The sequence below is a fragment of the Leptopilina heterotoma genome, unplaced genomic scaffold (genome assembly GCF_015476425.1).
Source record: "Leptopilina heterotoma isolate Lh14 unplaced genomic scaffold, ASM1547642v1 Lhet_227, whole genome shotgun sequence".
NCBI classification, from domain to species: domain Eukaryota; kingdom Metazoa; phylum Arthropoda; class Insecta; order Hymenoptera; family Figitidae; genus Leptopilina; species Leptopilina heterotoma.
The window spans coordinates 668,461-690,559 of record NW_025110945.1 but is presented as its reverse complement, the minus strand read 5'-3'; the positions used below and the strand labels follow the sequence as shown (position 1 = coordinate 690,559).

At 23.4% G+C, this 22,099-nt stretch overlaps 2 protein-coding genes across 2 annotated transcripts; one reads left to right on the top strand and one right to left on the bottom strand.

Moving 5' to 3' along the window:
• Positions 1-4,181: 4,181 nt before the first annotated feature.
• Positions 4,182-9,466, top strand: LOC122502315 (flap endonuclease 1). The gene is made up of 7 exons (XM_043612301.1): positions 4,182-4,363; positions 4,711-4,813; positions 5,049-5,215; positions 8,140-8,249; positions 8,350-8,553; positions 8,725-8,943; positions 9,057-9,466. The coding sequence occupies exons 1-7, from the start codon at positions 4,282-4,284 to the stop codon at positions 9,303-9,305; spliced, it is 1,134 nt and encodes a 377-aa protein (XP_043468236.1). The 5' UTR covers positions 4,182-4,281; the 3' UTR covers positions 9,306-9,466.
• A 600-nt stretch (positions 9,467-10,066) lies between these two features.
• On the bottom strand, positions 10,067-19,942 carry LOC122502314 (reticulon-4-interacting protein 1, mitochondrial-like). Its single transcript, XM_043612300.1, has 9 exons — positions 19,748-19,942; positions 19,484-19,655; positions 18,759-18,999; positions 18,488-18,633; positions 16,287-16,436; positions 15,923-16,212; positions 13,435-13,620; positions 13,187-13,364; positions 10,067-10,288 (listed from the first exon to the last, which is right to left on the bottom strand). The coding sequence occupies exons 2-9, from the start codon at positions 19,529-19,531 to the stop codon at positions 10,085-10,087; spliced, it is 1,443 nt and encodes a 480-aa protein (XP_043468235.1). The 5' UTR covers positions 19,532-19,655; positions 19,748-19,942; the 3' UTR covers positions 10,067-10,084.
• Between the last annotated feature and the right edge of the window lie 2,157 nt (positions 19,943-22,099).

The following is a 22,099-nucleotide window of genomic DNA, read 5'->3' as shown; positions in this document are numbered from 1 at the left end:
TATCACTTCAGTTATATTTAAAAAAAAAGAAGGTATGTACATGAGAATCATATATTTAATATACTTTGTTAAATTTTGATATTTATTAACATTGCGATTCAATTAAATTTTTATGCTAATAGTAATTTCAAAATCTTACCTTTTCCAGAAGACAACTTATATTTAATTTTATAGATACATCTTTCTGAGTAATAAAAAGTAAATATACAATATGATTTTAGTTTCTTACTTAGAAAATGTTTAATTTTCTGCAAAACATTTTTAATAAATTCAGATAAAAAATACTGATTTTTGTATGCCCTTTTTCAAACCTTTTCTGCATCTACTTTATACGATATAATTTTTGATTTCAGAAAAATCTTCCTCACTATGAGAAGTTATATTAAAAAAACTAATTTTCTTTATAAAAGTGCCATTTTGATATTATTTAAAATCATAAAAACAGTCTGAAAACTTACAAATTATTAATAAGGATATTTGAAAATATGCTTATTTGTTTCAAAAAATGTTGACTTTTTTTAAAGAAATATATAGCTGGTTTGTATACGTACAAGTATAAATCAGATACAAAAGTCCCCCAAAATTGTTGTGTTTCTAGAATGTTCATATTAAGTGCAAAATAACTTTATTTTTCTTGTTTTTTTAAGGCAGAAGATATAGAACTTTTTTTTGGTAGGATTAAAAATATATATATATAGTCAAGAATTTACCCAAAGAGAAATCGTTAATCAACTTGACGTCAATTTTACTATATTATAATCAATGATCAAAATTTTTCAAAAATTTGATGATTTTTTTAAAAATTAAAATGTTAATTAATTGTATAACAGGGTGGTTACAAGTTTCAGTTTATCAATTTCCCTGACTTTACTGACATGTGACCGCCCTGTATAATAAATAATATTATTATATTTTATGAAATTAACTTACTTAATTAAATAAATTAATTATATAAAATTTCAGTCATTTTTTATTAACTATCAATTAGTAATAATATTCATCAGAACAAACAATTTTTACTTAAAATTAAAAATATCAAAATTTCGTAATTACAATAAGTGATTATTTTTACTAGGGTTAGATTTTGTTTTTCAACCAAAAACTATAATTACTGTAACAATTATTCACTTTACAGGTCTCGGTTAAAGTATTTCATAAAAATTCTTGAATATTAAATGTTTGAAGAATTTTAATTATTGTAAATTCTAAAAATAATTAAATTTTTAAAAGTTTTAATGAGAAATCTTCAAATAAAAATTTTAAAATTTTAAATTAATTAAAAATTGTCTTAAAAAAATTCATTATTACTTAAATATATTACGTCAAATCTGTAAAATCTCCGTGATAATCGCAAATCTAATCATTTTTTACATCATATTTTTTTTAGATTCTACGTTGAAAAATACATGTTCATAAGAAATTTGAACCGAATCATTCGAGTAGTTTTTTTAATAAAGCAAGAAATGAAGAAATGTAATTTTGACAAAAAGCGAGATTATATGTTCCGTATCAGTTTGTGTACGGAACCCGGACAATGAATAATTGTAATATTACAAATTATTAATACAAAGTCTCAGATTTTTCTAAAATATATGAGTCGAATTGACTTTAGGTGAAATATATTATAATAGTAACCGCATTCAATTACAGGATTTAGGATAAATAGGATGTTTTAATTTCTACTTGAAAATTCTAATTAATTATATTTTTTCTATTATATAATGTCAAATGTTTTTTTTGCTTATCAAGATAGACAGGGTGACCTTCACTCTATTTGAATTATGGTCACTTTAAAAATATAATAATGGATAGGTTTTACATTTTTTTTCTTGAAAATTAATACTTTTCGTCCAGAAAATTCTATTAGTGTAATAAAATTTTAATTATTCTTTTTAAGCCTGTACATATTTCTTTGGATAAACGTCCTTATATACCCAAAGAGAAATTGATTATCAATTTGATGTCAAATTTTCATAAAATTGTATACTTAAATTGACGAAAATGTTTACCTCAGTTTGAACATTGTTTGACATCAAAAATTTTTATGAAATACTTTAACCAGTGCGAATAATAGTTAAAGTAATTACTTTTTGGTTGAAAAAGAAAATTTAACTCTAGAAATTTCAAGTGATTATTTTTAATAGAGAAAAAATTATTTAACACAATACAATGCAATTTACCATTTTTGAATAAATAAAGTCAAATTTATATAAAGTTGTCAGCCATTTTGAATCTGACATTTAAAATTTTTGTAAAACAACATTGGATTTAACAACAGCGAATACAAAAATCCCTGACTAATGAGTTTTTAAGTGAATAACATATAAATTTTCATAAAAGTTGTCTGCGCCATATTGGACCCGCCATTTAGAATTCTTGAAAAGCAACATTGCGGTTTCGTAATCAGTGACTCCGAGTTCGAGTTAATTGAATGGAATAATTATATTTTTTTATAATAATTAAACAATTCCCTTTTAACATTACATATTAACTGCAAATGGCTTCTATTAATTAAAAGCGATTAAAAACATTTTTATATTATATTTACCAAACCTTATATATATACTACAAAAACTAGAAGAAAACCCTTTATTTCTTATTATTTAAAATAATTTTAACAATTTACAAAAAAAATTTATTGACCTCGAAAGAACTCTAAAATTTATTCCTGAATGTAAGAAATAAAATTCTAAAATCCATTAAGATTTGTTGGCTGTATACTACTTTAAACCCGTTGTATGATTTTTTCCAATGTGCGGTGGTATGCTTGCGCGCAGTGCTCGGCAAAAAGTAAAATTACAGATTTATTTATTTGCCCTAAAATGTCTTTTCATTTATTGTTAAACTACATACATTATAAAGAACATGTATCAACAAAAAAATTTTTTAAATCGTGTGTAGAAAGCACTTAAAATTGCATTTATTTAGAAACAAAATTATACAAAAATAGAGGAAAACAATTTTTTATAACAAAAAATATTATAAATAATTTAAAAATTTTCAAAATCCGAACGCGAACATATTACTAGATACTAGTACTTAAAAATACAAAAACTTATTTGGGATCGTCCATATATTACGTAACACGTTTTTGGGGGGAGGGGGGTCAAGCTATTTGTTATACGATAAGCCAAAAAAATGGCGTAAATGTATGTAACAGTGTGTTACATGGGGGGAGGGAGGGGGGGGTCAAAATTTTCAAAAATTAGCGTTACGTAATATATGGACGGCCCCTTTTAAGTTTTGCAACTTTGTCAAAATAGGGGGAGGGGGGTAATTCAGCAATTATTACTCAAATATAATAATTATTACAACTAATTAACACGTTAAACAAAATCGTTAAATTTTCGTCAATTTTATTTGATTAATTTTGATCATAAATTGACGACAAGTTGATTCTTGTTTTAGCAATGGATGTACAGATTCTTCGCTAAATAGAGTAAAATAATATACGTACCTATTAAGCTGAGTCTCCAATAGGTGCCAATATGCATATGTGCAAGTGCCAGTGCCAATTAAACCCATTTAAAATGTATTGGGGATTGGCACTGGCACTTGCACCTACATTGGCACCTATTGGAGACTCAGCTTTATAATTATACGTCATTAGTGTGTTTATACTTCTCCACCTGCATAGGGCAATAAATTAACCTGAAATCGAACCTTACTATGTCCAATTTTTGTACAAAGTTGACATAGCATACCTGTAATCACCTGCAATTTCTTCAATCGTTACACCTCAAACGCCATCACTTCTTCTTCTTACTTTTTTAGTGGCCTATTGCAGAGCATACAGCCATATCTAAGCATGCAGCCATATCTACCAAATAAAACTCAAAACTCTTTGCCAACTTTGCCTTGCTCTCTCTCCAAACCTGAAATTAAAACAAATCGCAACGCCCCTACAGGGAAATTATAGAAATATAAATTAGCGGGAAAAGTGAGCGCATGCGCAAAAGGGTAAATTTCATTTCTCTTCAATTTTATTGCTCTCTTACATTTTACCTACTTCGTGATTTTACCCATCATTTATCGACAAATCGATTATTATTTCAATTTGTATTATTATTTATTTTCTATAATTTTGAATTTTTCTTTAACAGAACCTAAAACAATGTGTTTGTCTTGAACAGATTTAAAAATTTAGCGCCATGCGCAAAATACTGCGCAAATAATGCCTGACAATCATTGTTTTGATTCGCGCCTAATAATTGTTTGTTTCATGTGCTCACGAATTCTTGACAATTATATATTAAGTATTTTTTGGTTTCTTGTGAGAAAATGGGAATTTTAGGACTCTCCAAATTAATTGCGGATGTTGCGCCGCAATCTATTAAAGAATCCGAGTTGAAACATTACTTTGGTGAGTTGTTTTTATTGTTTCTTTCTATAAACATAACCTCACTTTTGAAAAATTATATTTTATATTTCCTTCTTATATATTTTCTCAAAAATGTTAAATTCATTTATTTTCATGAAGAAACAATGTAAATTTTTTATTTAAAATATTATTAAAAATTAAAAATATTAGAAAATAATAAAGAAAATAAAAAACGTGAATTAAATAATTGCGTTTCTTGTAAAGAATAGGTTATGTATTTTTGGCGGTTTTGTTAAATTGAGAATTGACCTATACCGCGGTAATACAGAAAAGAACAATAGTAAATTTTAATTTTATTGTGTTTGAAAATAAATTTTTTTCTTTTTCAGGACGTAAAATAGCTATCGATGCTTCTATGTGTCTTTACCAATTTTTAATCGCTGTCCGTTCCGATGGGGCGCAATTAACATCAACGGACGGAGAAACAACTAGGTGAAAATTATTTATGTTTTCATTTCAAATTATTTTAAGGTTTATTTTTATTTAATAATTTATAATTAAATAATTATATTTTTATTCAAGATTTATATTCAGTAATTTATACTCCAATTATATAAATGTAAATAAACAAGTTATATTTCAAATTCTTTTTCAAAATAAATAAATTCATTTTTATTTGCACATTTTTACTTAATTTGGTAATTGATTCTTTTGTTCTATTTTGCAGCCATTTAATGGGAACTTTCTATAGAACAATCAGACTCGTCGAACAGGGAATAAAACCAGTTTACGTATTCGATGGTAAACCACCAAATTTAAAAGGTGGTGAACTGGCAAAACGGGCCGAAAAAAGAGACGAAGCTCAAAAACTTCTTCAAGCTGCTGAGGAAGCGGGTAAAGAATTTATTTAAATTAAAAATCAGAGCTTGACTTGTGCGAAAGTACACTAACAGCAGTAATTGTGCGACCGCTACTTTTTTGATGACTATTAAATAACTTTTAACTTGAAAAATATAATAACTAAATCTTTTTCCTTTTTATTTTTAATAAACTGATAAAATTTTGAAAAAATGACACCTTAACGACAAAAAAATGTTAATTTTTCAATCAGATATTTAACAAAAAAAAATTTGCCTAATTTCTTTATATCTTTTTAGAAGATTTTAATGTTTTTTAACGTTCATACGCTCAATTAAATTGTATTTTTTTTAGAATTGAGATTTTTTACAGGGTTGCCTCAGGTCAAGGAAAGTAGAATTGGTCAGAAAAATCAGGAAAAAGTCAAGGATTTTTATTAAAAGTGCAGGAAAAAATTATATGTTTAAAATTTGTAAGAAAATTCTGAATTTTTGTGTCTTTTTGTTTGACTCATAAACTATAAAATTACAAAGAATTCTAAAAAAACCTTAAATTTTTCTATTTCTGATAATAATTTATTTTAAATAACTTAATTCTATTGATAACTTAATTTGCTAACTTAATTCTAATAACTGTCATAAAGTTATTACTTACAAATCATTTAATGAAGTATTGTTTTTTAAATTTAAATTTCAATTCTATTGAAATTAGTTTCAATTTTCAAAATTTTAATGCAATTCTTTCAAAGGATTCAACTATCTTAATAAATATTAAAATTCTTTCCAGAAATTCTATTATTTTCGAAAATTAAAAAAAAATTCCCATCAACATTTCAATTATCTTTATAAATAGTAAAATTCTTCATCGAAATTCAATTATATTCAAAAAATCTAAAAGAAATTGTCAATATTTCAATTATCTTTATAAATGAATAGCAAAATTCTACGAAAAAATTCAATTATTTTCTGGAATTTTAATAAAATTCATTGCAAAATTCAATTATTTTCATAAATAATAGTATTCATCACAAGAATTCAATTATTTTCAAAAGTAATAAAATTCAATTATTATCAAAAATTTTAATAAAATTTATGGCATAATTTTAATTATTTTCAAAAATTTTCTTAATTCAATGATTTTCAATATTCTACTAATTAGATTATTAATATATTCTATTAATTAAATTTCCCAAAAGAATTCAATTATTAAACAAAAATTTTGATAAAATTCTACACAAACATTCAATTATTTTCCAAAAAAAAATATAAAAATTTGAGAGGAATTCAATCATTTAAAATAAGAATTTGCAAACATTTTTTCGAAGAAATCAAATGTTTTAAAATTTGGCATTAAATTCTTCGCGGTACTTCAATTATTTTTATAAGTTTTCAAATTATTTTCATAAATAATAAAATGATTCGGAAAAAGTCAATTATTTTCATAAATAAAAATATTCATCACAAGAATTCAATTATTTTCAAAATTTTTTTTTAAATTATTTGCAAAATTTCCCATTTATGATCCATTTTGGATCGCGGGATCTTTGTTGTAAATAAATAAATAAATATTCAATTACTTTATAAAATAATTAAAATTTTACAAGAATTCAATTATTAAAAATAGAATTTGCATAAACTTTTTCGAAAAAATCAATTTTTGGAAACTTTTTTATAAATTCTTTGCAATAATTCAATTATTTTCATAAATAATAAAACTCATAGCAGAATTTTAATTATTTTTAATTCAATTTTAATCGAATTGCTCGAAAAATGTAATTATTTTTAAAAACTTTATTAAAATTCGTCGAAAAAATTCAATTATTTAAAAATTAGTTGATAAAATTATGCAAAAGAATTCAATTTTAAGAGACATTCAGTTATTCAATAAATTGTTTGTTTGTATTTAAATAATTGAATTCTCGTAGAATTTTCTAATAAAAATTTATTTAAAAATTAATTTCAGTTAATGTTTTAGATAATAATTGAATTTTGGAGAAGTTACTAATAATTGCAATTTTTAGAAATAATTGAATTTTGGAAAAGTTTCAAATTAAAATCTTTGAAAATTTGAATTTTTCATACTTTTAATTGAAAATTCTATGGAACTAATTTTCTTCAAAAAGCTTAATCGGAATTTTTTTAAATTATTTCAAGTTTTTATTTTCTAATGTATATTTTATTAAAGAATTTTCGAATAATTGAAATTTCACGTAAAATTGAATTGTAACCAAGTGGATTTAAAAATTTTCGAAGAAAAACTTTTTCGAAAATTATTAAAAATAATTTATTTAAAGAAGAATTTTATTTTAAAATTGTAGAAAATAATAATTGAATTGAAATGATGAAAATAATTTTGAAAAAGTTACAATAACAATATTCTTATATTATAATATAAAATAATGATTTTATCACTCGGTCACCTTTAATTATTATAAAACATGAAGAAAGCGATCGATAACTTATTCTCATAAGTTATTGAATTTTAAAAGGTTTGAATTAGAAATTTCGAAAATCTTAGTTCCCAGGGAAAAATAATAATGATTAAATATTTATTTGAAAATTAAGTTATTGGTGTTTTTGAATAATTTTACAATTTAGGAAATTCGTAAATAAATGTAATAGAACGTTTTTTGAGTATTCTTTAGGGTCAGGGAAATATTCAAAATTTTGTTTTGTCAGGGGAAAGTTAGGAAAAAACAAAATTAAATTTTTCTGGCAACCCTGTTTTACAAAAATTTATCTACATACATTCCATTAGAAAGTGCAAATTATTAAAGTTTAAGTTGCATCTAGAAAATTCGAAAAATTATAATTACTATAAAGATTCTAAAAAAGGTTCAATAAGATGCGTTATTTCAAAAAAATGTTTAAATTATCTCAAATTGATTTATTTTATTTCGAAATTTTCAAACTAAATGTTTTAAAAGAACTCATTACCAATTTTTTTTTCTTTTAAAATAGGAAATGTTGAGGATATGGACAAATTTAACAGACGCTTAGTCAAAGTCACAAAAACTCACAACGAGGAGGCAAAACAACTTTTGAAATTAATGGGTGTTCCCTACATCGACGTAAGTGCGAAGAACTTTTTTTTGTTTATCAATAATATTCTACATTGTTAAAGAATTAATTTTTTCAATATTTAAAAAATTTCTATTTCCTTACTTTTAGGCTCCCTGCGAGGCTGAAGCCCAATGCGCGGCTCTTGTAAAATCGGGAAAAGTTTTCGCAATGGCCACAGAGGATATGGACGCATTAACTTTCGGTGCCAATGTTCTTTTACGTCGTTTGACATTCAGTGAGGCGCGAAAATTGCCAGTACAAGAGTTTCATTTCGACAAAGTCCTTCAGGGATTGGAACTAAATAAGGACGAAGTATGTTTCATTTTTGAAAATATTTTTCCATAAAATAATAAATTCCAACTAACAAAAATTTATTGAATATTACCAACTATTTAAATATTCAAAAACGTTTTTTTTATTAAAAAAAATTCAATTTTTAAAATACTTTGAATGTAAAAAATAATTTAATTTTCATTTTTCCAGTTTATCGATCTTTGTATAATGTTGGGTTGCGATTACACGGACAGCATTAAAGGAGTTGGTCCAAAACGAGCGATTGAATTGATTAAAACTCACAGGTCACTGGAAAAAATTATCGAGAATTTGGACAAGAAAAAATTCTCCGTTCCTGAAGATTGGAATTATAAACAAGCGAGACTCTTGTTCCAGGAACCGGAAGTGAAGAATCCAGATGAAGTCGAGGTTATTTTTAAGAAATAATTTATTTTATTATAAAAAATGTGAAAAAATATTTTTAAATTCAAATAATTTTTTGTAATTTAGCATTTTTTTCAATAATTGGAAATTTTTTTCAGCTAAAATGGACGGATCCAGATGAGGAAGGTTTGGTGCAGTATTTGTGCGGCGACAAGCAATTTAATGAAGAGCGAGTTAGAAATGGAACAAAAAAATTGCTAAAAGCGCGAAATACATCAACTCAGGGTAGACTCGATTCATTCTTTAAAGTTTTGCCAAATCCAAATCCCCAGAAGCGAAAAGTCGAAGATAAGAAAACACCCGCGAAAAAGGGGAAATCGGGTGCAAAACGAGGAAGAGCAAAATAATTTACATTTTAGTTTTTTTTTAAAATACCTTTTAAATTTCATTTAATTACGTTTTATATTAAAAACATGTTTTTTCCAAACTTTTTTTCACTTGAGAATCTTTTTGCTTTGTGAGATTGTATGAATGAGTAAGTTTAATAAAATTTTATTTTTAAAAAATATATTTATTCTTGAGAATTATTTTCATTTTTATATTTTTATTTCATAAAATATACACTTATTAGATATACAAACTTAACAAATACTTTCAATAAACTCCAGAAAAAATTTTAAACATTAAAAATTACGCATCCGAAGTGCATTAATTTTAAAACTCTGTAAAAAATGATTTCTAAAAAAATATTGCAAAATAAAATTATTTTCTTTTTATATAAAATACAATTTGAAATATACAAACAACGCCTTTAAAAAATCAAAGGCTTCTTTTTTTACAAATATATTCGGGCAATTATTTCCAGTTTATAGAAATTTCCCATTGACATATAAATATATTATATTAATATAATATATTTTTTACTAAGTACACTTTTTTTTCTTAAACTTGATGTTTCCTTTTTTTTCTCGTTTATTGTCTCACTGATATTAATGATAATTAAAAAAAAAAACCTTCGGACGAGTCGAATTTTTATTTCAGTCTTGGGATGTTTCGTTTTCAAGAGAATATAAATTTATGTAATCTGTCTCTGAATCCTGATGATGAATATTTTAAATATTAATTTGTGGACAAAAATATCTGGAAACAATTTTTTTTTTCGTTTTTCTTCGTAGACGCTATAATTTCAATGAAATTTTATAACCGTACTGCCAATTGCATTTGGGTCCATAATGTGATCAAGTGCTTGATCGATGCGCACTGGTGAAAATACACGATCGACAACAGTTTGAAGTTTATCCGCATCGACAAGTTCTTGTAGGCATCTTAGATAATTCACATCTATCTTTGCACCATCTTTCCATTTGTAATTACTAATTCCGAAAAAGTACTGTAAAAAATTAATTTTTGTTTTATAATTTTCAACATATTTGAATGGAAATTGAAAATAATCAAGATAGACTACTGGCGGTAAATGTGCAACCCCCTCTTTTTTGATGACTAAAATAACTTTTAATTTGAAAAATATAATAACTTAATCTTTTTCCTTTTCATTTTCAATAAACTGAAAAAATTCTTAAAAAATGACACTTTTACGACAAAAATGTTTATTTTTCAATAAGATATTTAACAAAGACCCCATTTTTAGTGATTTCCCTAACTTCTTTTTATCTTCCGAAGAAATTAACGTATTTTAACGTTCATAGAATCATTTGAATTGTATTTTTCTATAGAATTGAGATTTTTTACAAGAATTTATCTGTTGTTGTTGAGGTGTCATTTTTTCAGAATTTCATCAGTTTATTGAAATTAAAAAGGAACAATTTTCACTCAAAATTTTTTTTGGATTAAAACAATTTTTTTCGAATTCTATAAGAAAAATAAGTAAATACATGTTTTTTTATTTTTTTATTTGATCAAAATTATAAAAGTTATGATTTTTTTAAATTTAACATCTTCAGAAGCAAAAGATTTTTCTAAAACTTTTAACTCCGTTATACCAAAAGATAAAAAATAATGTAATATATGAAATTGACTTGTTTTTTCTTGAATATTTCAAATATGTAATAAAAAATAACTTTAATATAGTGAAAACATTAAATAAATTGAAATTTCGTCAAAAATGTGACTTTTCTCAAAAGCGAAGTAATTGATTTTCGATTTTTTTCTTCCATTACAACCACTGATAAATATAGAAATTTTTCCCACTTATGCCAAAGTGGTGTTCTTTAGGGTTCAAATTATATTTAAAATTATGTCAGTAGTTGCACAGAGTTTTATTCGATTTTTACACTTTTTAAAAATTTAACCTTCAAAAACAAAAGAAAACGAATGTTTTGTGGTTAATTTCTTAATTTCCTTCTGTAAAATCTGTGCAACTACTGACATAATTTTAAATATAATTTGAACCCTAAAGATTATAATCATTAATTTTTTATAATAAAAAATTAAATATTATTAGTTTTACAACAATTAAAATTTCAGATGACTGACAATTTTAAAATCTTGAAATTTAATTATTTTTAATATTTCATACATTAATGCTTCTAATATTCAATTATTAACTAAAATTTTAACTGAAATTAATTTTTAAATCAATTCCTGTTAGAAAGTTACACGAAAATTCAATTATATAAATACAAAAACAAATAATTAATTGAATAATTGATTATTTCTTAAAACTAAATTCATATAAAGAATTTTATTAAAATTTAAAATTTTCAAAATAATTGAATTCTTTCAAAGAATTTTTATAAAATTTTTAAGAATAATTGCATTTTTCTAGAAATTTATTTTAAATTGTAATAAAAATAATTGCAATCCTTCGAAGAATTTTATTATTTATGAAAATAAATTGATTCTTGCAATAAATTTTATTAAATTTTTAAATAATTGAATTCCTGGAAAAAAATTTATTATTTGTGAAAATAATTGAATTTTTTTGTGAAATTATATGAAAATAGGAAATAAAATTGAAAATACTTGAATTTTAGCGAAGTATTTCATTATGAGTGAAATTAATTGAATTCTTGCGAAACTTCTTCAAAATTATTTTCCTCATTTCAATTCAATTATTTTCTACAATTTTTAAATAAAATTCTTCTTTAAATCAATTATTTTTAACAATTTTTGAAAAAATTCTTCTTTGAGAGTTTTTAAATCCATTTGTTTACAATTTAATTTTACGTGAAATTTCATTTATTCGAAAATTCTTCAATTAAATATACATTAGAAAATAAAAACATGAAATAATTTTAAAAAATTTCGATTAAGCTTTTTGAAAAAAATTAGTTCCATAGAATTTTTAATTAAAAGTATGAAAAATTCAAATTTTCAAAGATTTTACTTTGAAACTTTTACATAATTCAAATATTTCTAAAAATTGCAATTTTTAGTAACTTCCCCAAAATTCAATTATTATCTAAAACATTAACTGAAATTAATTTTTAAATAAATTTTTATTAGAAAATTCTACGAGAATTCAATTATTTAAATACAAATAAACAGTTTATTGAATATTTTAATGTCTCTTAACATTGAATTCTTATACATAATTTTATCAACAAATTTTTAAATAATTGAATTCTTTTAGCGAATTTTATTGAAAATTGTAAAAAAAAATAATTGAAATCCTTTGAAGAATTTTATTATTTATGAAAATAATTTTATTCTTGCAACAAATTTTATTAAAATTTTTTTGTCAAATACTGTTTGTTAATTGCGGTCTTGGGTCCAAATAATTACAAATTTGTTCTTTTTTAACAAACAGTATTTGAAAAAAATTAAGGTTCTTGAAAAAAATACAGAAATTAAAATTTTTTTAAATAACTGAATTCATGGGAAAAAATCTATTATTTGTGAAAATAATTGAATCGTTTGTGAAATTTTATTAGAATAGTAGATTTTGAAAATAATTGAATTTTACCGAAGAATTTCATTATTTGTGAAATTATTGAATCGTTTCAAAGAATTTTATTAAAATTTGTTGAATTGTTTCTAGGAATTTTATTAATATTTTTGAGAATGATATATTTCAACTTCTAGCGAGTTTAAAGTAGTGAAGATTTTTTAAAAAAAAGAAAGAAAAAAGTTGCTTTTGTGTTACAAATCTAAAAAAAGTATCCAAATAATAGCTAATCGTAAAAACTCTAGTAAATAGTAGGTTTAATTTACTCTAGTAAATGAGTGCGAAGCCTGCACTTATGTAGAGTATAAAACTTAAAAAATTACATAAAAAAATTTCTTTTGAGAAAAAATTTCATTTAAAGTAAAAATTACAGAATTTTACCTGAATTACTAGTTGCAATCGCACACATCCGGCAAAAAGACTTCCAAAAACTAGTCCCAATGAATCGGACGTCAACATTTTTGGTACTGTTGATATGTAACTTCCGCGATGTAGTAAATATCTCTTTAGGATATTTTCGTCCGTTGCTTGGCCGCCAGTGAAAAAAATAGCGTCATATCTATAAAAAATTATTTTTTTAATAAATATAATGGAAAGAAATGGTTAAAATTCTATTCCAGAAATTATACTTGTCACGTAGTTCCAATTCTTTTTCAATATCGGACTCGCCAAGAGGAATAACTTCGTCGGCACCCAAAGCTCTCGTTACAGGCACCGCGTGCGGTCTGCAAGCGGAAACAACATATCCTCCCCACAGTTTTATCAGTTGCGTCAAAATACATCCAACTGGGGTGCTGCCTCCAAAAATTAAAACTCTGCAAATTTTTTTATAATTACTTTTCAATTATTATCCTTTTTTGTAATCCTTCAGTTAAATTAGTCTATTTTTTACAGCTATGTGGAAAATATAGTGTAATTAATTTTACAGAGTAATAGAAATTCTTAAATGGAACATTTTACCTCAGAGAAAATATTGTTATTTTGCCCCCTAAAAAGTATTTTAGGGGAAATAGGGGACTGAAAATTAAAAAATAGGGGACTTCTAGGGGACCATAAAAATTGGTTAAATAAATATAAAAATATAATTTATTTATACAGGGTTGCCACAAAAATGTAACTTTATTTTTCCCTGACTTTTTCCTGATTTCCAAACACAACTTTCACTCTTTCCCTGACCCTAAAGAATATTCTGATTCACTCTGAAAATTATTAGATACTCAAAAAAATGTTTTATTAAATTTATTTACAAATTTCTTCAAAAGTCAAATTATTCGAAAACATCAATAGTTTTTTAAAATAAATATTTAACCTTTTTTTTCATTGGAATTAAGATGTTCAAAAATTTCAAATTTTAACCTTTTCAAATTGAACAATTTTATAAAACCTAAAGATGACCGACTAACAAAATCATTAGTTTATTATTAATTTATAAGAATATTGTTCCTGTAATTTCTTCAAAATTATTTGTATCATTTCAATTTAATTAACATTTTCTAGAATTTTTAACTAAAATTCTACTTTAAATCAATGACATCAATTATTAATTCAATTAAACTTTTTCAAAAAAATTAATTCTACAGAATTGTTAGTGAAAAGTACGAAAAACAATAATTTAATTTTACGAGAAATCAATTATTTAAATACAAAAATAAATAATATTAAATGTTTCTTTAAATTTAATTTTTACGAAGAATTGTATTAACAACTTTTGAAAATATTTAATTTCTTTTAAGAAATTTAATTAAAATTTTAATGAAATTTATTATATTAAAGAATTTTATAACAATTTTTGAAAATATAATTAAAAACTTTTTGAAGAATTTTATTAAATTTTTTCAAAATAATTGAATTCCTGAGAATAATTTAAATAATAATTTTTGAAAATAATTGAATTCATAAAAAGAATTTTATTAAAATTTTTGAAAATAATTGACTTCAGAAGAATGTTTAAAAAAATTTTGACAATAATTTAATTCTTGAAAAGAATTTCCCTATCTATTTATAAAGATAATTTAATTCTTGACGAGAATTTTTAAAAAATTTTGAAAATAATTTAATTTCTGCAAAGTATTTTATTACTTTTCAAAAGAATTGAATTCTTGTGATGAATTTTGATATTTATCAAAATAATTGAATTTTGGAAAAGATTTTTATTAAAAAAATAATTGATTTTATGGGAAGAATTTATGCTATTTTATTGTTTATCAAGCTATTTGAATTCTTTTGCAAAATTACTTAAAAATTTTTGAAAATAATTGATTTTCTGCGACGAATTAAATGTTATTTATGAAAATATTTGAATTATTCCAACGCGAATTTTATTGTTTTATTGAATAATTGAATGTTTCTTAAAATTAAATTCTTTCCTCAAGTTTTAATAAAATTTTTAATAATAATTGCATTTTTCAAGGAATTTATTTAAAATTGTATTAAAAATATTTGAAATTCTGCGATGAAAATAATTGAATTCGTATAAATAAAATTTTATTATTTATAAAAATAATTGAATCTTTTCGTAGAATTGTATCAACAAGTTTTTTCTATAATTAAATTTGTTGATAAATTTTATGAAAATAGTAAATATTTAAAAACATTGAATTGCGAAAAACTTTTAAAAATAATTGAAATGTTGCAAAGAATTTTATTTAAATTTTTGAAAATAATTGAATTTTTGGCGAAAAATTTTGCTATTTATAAAAATAATTGAATTCTTGACGAGATATTCATTAAAATTTATAAAAATAATTGAATTTGTGCAAAGTATTTTATTAAATTTTGTTTAAATAATTGAAATTTTGCCAAGAATTTAATTAAAATTTTTGACAATATTTGAATTCTTGAGAATAATTTTGATATTTATCAAAATAATTGAATTTTGGAAAAGAATTTCATTAAAATTTATAAGAATAATTGATTTTATGGGGAGAATTTTGTTGGTTATCAAGATAATTGAATTCTTTTGCAGAATTACTTAAAAATTATTGAAAATAATTGATTTCCTGCGACGAAAAAATAGGGGAAATTTTCAAAATAGGGTACGTTTAGGGGCTAAAATTAAAAAAGGGGACTTTCAGGGAAATAGGGGACAGGCTGTGAAGCCTGAAATAAATTATTTACCTCTTGCCCTTCGCGTTTCCTTCCTTGATGACGGACCCATTGACAAGGGCGTCCCAGGCAATGCAGCCGTTGTAGGGTAAACTGGCGCACGCCTCAAAAGTTACTAGTTTTGGTCGTTTGGCTACTTGGGTCTCAGGAACCACAATGTACTCGGCCATTGTTCCCGGGGCCCATGCCGGCACTGCGAGAAACACCTCTTCACCAATGTCGAAATTAACGACATTCTGACCAATGTCTACGACGACTCCGGCGCAATCTCTGCCTAAAATTACTGGTAAATCTTTGTGTCTCTGTGAAATACATAAAAAACAAATCGTAACATATAATTTTCCTGGTCTTCGAAAAAATAGGGTTAGAAACTTACGCCTGAATTGAGGATTCTTCGATACGTTTTATAATATCCATTGCAAACATTTATGTCCACATTGTGTACAGCAGCGGCTTTTACTTGTACCAAGAGTTCGTTTTTTTTCTGTATCATAGGCATTTCAGCGTCCTCCACCATGCAAACGCCCTAAAAGTAAAAATAGAAATTTTTTTTTGTTATTTATCGAAGTATATAAATATTGAATCTAATAGTTTAAATATAACGTTTTAACTACTTAAATTTATTAAAAATAAAAAATATCGATATTTTTGACTTATCTTGTATTTTAAAATGATTGAAAATAAAAAAAAACATACTTTTTAATCTTTGAAGTCGATTTAAGATCTAAATACTTTATATTAAAAAAAATCTCTTCTCTTTGTATTCAATTAAGGAAAAAAATAGATAAACAATTTTTAACTCTCGAATGGTAATCATTAATGTTCAGGGTATTAAATGTAATACAAAATTTCATAAAATAATTACATGGTTGATACAAAAATTTAATTTTGTTTTTCCCAGACTTTCCCCTGATTTCCAGACAAAATTTTGACTTTTTCCCTGAATTTCTTTAATTGTAAAATTATTCAAAAACACCAATAAGTTCATTTTTAAATAAATATTTAACCGTTATTATTTTTCTATGGGAACTAAAATTTTCAAAATTCTTCAAATTCAATTCAATTATTATTTTCTAGATTTTTCAACTAAAATTCTTCTTTAAATTCATTTGTATACAATTCAATTTTACGAAATTTCAATAATTCAAAAATTCTTCAATTAAATATACATGAGAAAATAAAAACTTGAAATACATAATTTTTAAAAATTTCGATTAAGCTTTTTGAAGAAAATTAGTTCCATAGAATTTTTAATTAAAAGTATGAAAAATTCAAATTTTCAAAGATTTATCTAAATTTATCTAAATATTAACTGAAATTAATTTTTAAATAAATTTTTATTAGAAAATTCTACGAGAATTCGATTATTTAAATACAAACAAACAATTTATTGAATAATTGAATGTTTCTTAAAATTGAATTCTTATACATAATTTTATCAACTAATTTTTAAATAATTGAATTTTTTCGACGAATCTTAATGACATTTTTAAGAATAATTACATTTTTCGAAAAACTCGGTTAAAAAAGAATTGCATTCAAAATAATTGAAATTCTGCAATGAGTTTTATTTATTATAAAAACAGTTTCAAACAATTGATTTTTTCCAAAAAATATATGCAAATTCTATTTTAAATAATTGAATTTATAATAATTCGTGTAGAATATTATCAAAATTTTTGTTAAATAATTAAATTCTTTTAAAAAATTTTATTAAAATAGTAGAATATTGAAAATCATTTAATTAAGAACATTTTTTGCAAATAATTGAATTTTTCAATAAATTTTATTAAAAATCCTGAAATTATGTCGAAGAATTTTTTTTAGATTTTTTGAAAATAATTGAATTTCTGCGAAGAATTTTATTAACTTTGAAAATAATTGAATTTCTGAGAAGAATTTTATTAATTTTGAAAATAATTTAATTTCTGGAAAGAATTTTAATATTTATTAAGATAGTAAATTCTTTTAAATAATTGCATTACAACTTTTCAAATTGAAACTCACTTCAACAGAATTGAAATTACAATTTTTGAAAAAATACTTCATTAAATGATTAAAGAGTAATAACTTTATGGCAGTTCTTCAATAGAATTAAGTCATTTAAAATAAATTATTGTCAGAAGTAGAAAAAATTTAAGGTATTTTAGAATTCGTAATAATTTTATGAGGCAAACAAAAGGACACAAAAATTCAGATTTCTTTTATAAATTCTAAACATTTAATTTTTTTCAGTACTTTTAATAAAAATCCCTGACTTTTCTCTAAATTTCCAGATTTCCCTGACCTGTGGCAATCCTGAAGATGAATATAAATTATTTTTTCATTTTTATTTTCTGTTAGAAATTAATAAATTTTTAATTAAAAATTTTGTAAAACCAATTCGATACATTATTTTTAATCATCAAAAAAGGAGTATAAAAAATATTTCTTATTCAGAATTTTCTAATGTTTTTTTATCAAATGTTTCTTTGACGTAAAATATAAAATAGCGAAAAGAATTTAAAATGAAGTATTTTAAAAAAGGCACAATGAGATCAAAATTTTTAATATAGAACAAAGTTTTTTGAAACTAACCTCAACACCTTTATAATTATGACAAATAATTGCTTTCATATTATGCAAATGACGAGGAGTGTTTCGCCAATTTTGCCCAATGCAAAAACCAATCAAACTTCCGGTCGCTATTCCAATCAAGAAAAAGCCAATTTCTCTTCCTGTAACTGTGTAAAAAGAAAAAAAAATAGTTACATCATTATTGTCATTTAAGAAATTATTAAATTTACCGACAGAAGGATTCTAAACAATAAATTAATTAAAACAAAATAATTTAATTTAATTTTCAAACCTCCATTAGAGAAGAGATTTCCTACTTGATGATAAAAAGCCCTCGTGTTAAATTGAAATGTAGAGATTTTATATTGCAATTCATCCCAATTCCTTCTCATCAAATAAATAATTTGTAAACCAACTTCTTTCACCTGCCGAAAATATTCTTCGTCATTTAATTCCTGTAAAATTCGTCGACAATGCGATATGAATACCGATAGCCATTGTTGTCCATGTTGAAGAAAAACTGACGCCTCGACCTTAAAAAATTAGCAATTAAATATTAAATTAACTAATTAAAAAATTTTAATTTTAATTAATTTAAAGAAAACTTTCAAAGCAAGTTACTAAAATTTAACTATAGAAAATTTTAAACTTTCCGAATAAATTTTTCTTTAAATTCTAGTTTATATTTGGAATTTTAGTCGAAAAAATATTCATTATTAAGAGAGTAATTTTCCTGGAAATAATTCAAAATAATAAAAAAAAAATCGAAACGAGAACTTGGTCCCAAAAGATTGATAAAAATAGTTTGACAATTTGGCGTACGATCACAAATAAAGGGAAAATTTTGATGAAAAGCCAAAACGGTCAAAAGTCACGTGATTGATTGAAAAATGATTTTTGTCCCATAAAATATTTGCGTTCAATTTTAATTTTAATGAGAATTTTTTTTTGAATCTACAGTTATATTTATATAAAATAAAAATAAAGTCAGAAGTGTAAAAAATTAATAATTCATACCTGTAAAATTTCGAGTTGACTCGAGAGTCGAAACCAAATTTCGTCCATTTGTTTTTCGTTTGCTATACAGTAGATTAATTTTCTTTTTTTTCTCTTAATAAGACATAATTCTTGGCAGTGTTGTTATTTTTTGTTGTAATTTAAAGTAAGGAAACCCCCGGCGTCCGAACGGCTGGAAAAACGGCTCACTTGTGATATAAATAATTTCTATTGAGAACTAGACTCGAAAATAGATGCCGTACATTTCGAATATTATATACATACTATCATTATATATTTCATCTATTTAATTCCTCATTGAAATTGAAATTTTAAGATTTACTTTTTTCTGCGGACATTTATAACTGACTTGAAATTAATTCAAGGTTACTTTAGAATTATTTTGAAATAAAAATAAATATGACGATTTGACGTTACTTGTTTTTCATGATGGTATTTTTCACTGACTTTTCTAGGTTAGGTTTGCGCTAGGAATGAAGAAAATATTTTCCTCTATATTCATGGGGATGAATAAATTTTCGGTGTTTATGTTCTAACAACAAGGAGATATTGAATATTTGATTTTATTGTCGTTTTCTAATTAATGTAGGTATTAATATAAATATTTTAATAATTTTACTGTTAATTTTATTGGTTGGAATTTAAATTTCCCGCGTGAATAAATGTGTTAACTTCTAGAAGTTTGTCCTCGGCGAACTGCTTTACCACTGTTTACCACCAAAAACCAACAGCAACTAAATTGTTTTTCTATAATTTGTCTGATTTTTTCTTTTTTTGATTAAAAGTGTTTTCTTAATAATTAAAAAAGTGTTGAATTGAAAATGCAATTTTTTCTATTTGGATCTTTCTAGCATGAAATTTGTGATTTGATATTTTAGATAAAAAAATTGTGGAGAAATTTTTTAGGTTTGTCAAATGTAATCTAACCAAAAAACTGTTTTCGGTTTCTATCGTTTTTATTATCAAAAAAATAAAAAATGTTAATTTTTAGAAAAAAATTTCTTTTACAATTTTGCAGCTAAATTTAACTTTTTTCAGAACCGCAGAAAATGAAGAAGTTTTATCTGCTGAATATTACATACCAACTGTAGAAGTTTACCAAGGTTTGTTCTCAAGTCACCAGAGAGTGTTAAAGGTATATTATTTTATTTTTTCCTATTTGTACATAATTATTACTAAAACCTAATTTTTAATGATAAAAGTTACATAGGTTTATTTATTAAAAGTTAATTTATAACATGTTTATCTTCAGATAAATATATTTATATAATAATATTATAGTTGTGAGCCCAAAAAGAAAAATTTCTCATCAATTTGATGTCAAATTGATGGTTAAATTCATTACTCGAATTGACGAAAATGTGTCTCTTATTTTGACCATTTTTGATTGTCAATTTGACGATAATACTTATTTCTCAGTACTAAATTAATTTTTTGAAGATAATTTTCAATAAATTGTTCATTTAACAATTTTTCATCAACATTTAATTATTTTTAGAATTTACAATTGAAATTCTTCAAACTTTTTCAAAAACTTTTTGAAATATATTTTAACCAAAACCAGTAAAGTCAATAATAGTTAATAAAATAATTACTTTTTGGTTGAAAAACAAAATTTAACCCTAGAAATTACACGTGATTATTTTCATTAGGGAATAAATTTATACAGAATTATTTATATTTTTACGAAATTTTGACATTTTAAATTTCTAGTAAAATTTTTTTGATCTAACGAATATTAGAATATATTATTTTACTTTCATCAAATTGAGATCAATTTAATGAAAATTGAAATTTAATAAAAAAATGTATAAATTTATAATATATACAAGTAAATTAATTTAATAAAATATAATAATATTAATCAATATAACTAATTAACACTTTAAACAAAATCGTCAAATTTTCGTCATTTTTTTGAAAAATTTTGATCATTGATCATATAATAGTAAAAACTGACTTTAAGTTGATTGACGATTTCTTTTTTGGAGGAGTTTGATGTTGAAATTTTAACTACAAAATAATTGATTATAATTAATATTATATAATAATTATAATATAAAATTCAAATTTTTCGTAAAATTAAAGGTAGTAAGGAAAACTAAAAAAAATTTGATACCCCTATAAATGTGGGCAATATTGATTGGTTTAAATTTTGCTTAAGGTACTACTACACTTTAGAATTTTAAAAAATTTTATTTTTTTTATTGTATTTTTTAACTCTTTATGACTTCAGAAAACACCTCCTAAAGTATTTATAACCAATTGTAAAAAATAAAAGTAAATTTTTCAAAAAATATTCAATCCTTTCTTAAAAAAGACATGGTCCTTTCTTAAAAAAGACATGGAGTGGAAAGGTCGAATGTATCGAAAAGTATCGATATACTATTGTACATGTGAAGGTGGCGCTGCAGTCGTATGTTATTTAAAAAGAGCGCGAATATATAAATTTTATTTTTGTTAAGAGAAAGTACTCATAATAAATCTTATTTTGCATTGTCAAAAAAAACGTCAACATTTCAAATATAAATAAGCAAATTATTAACTGAAAAAATTTGAATATTATTATTAATGAAATAATGGACTTGGACAATGGACATATAAAAAATTAAAAAC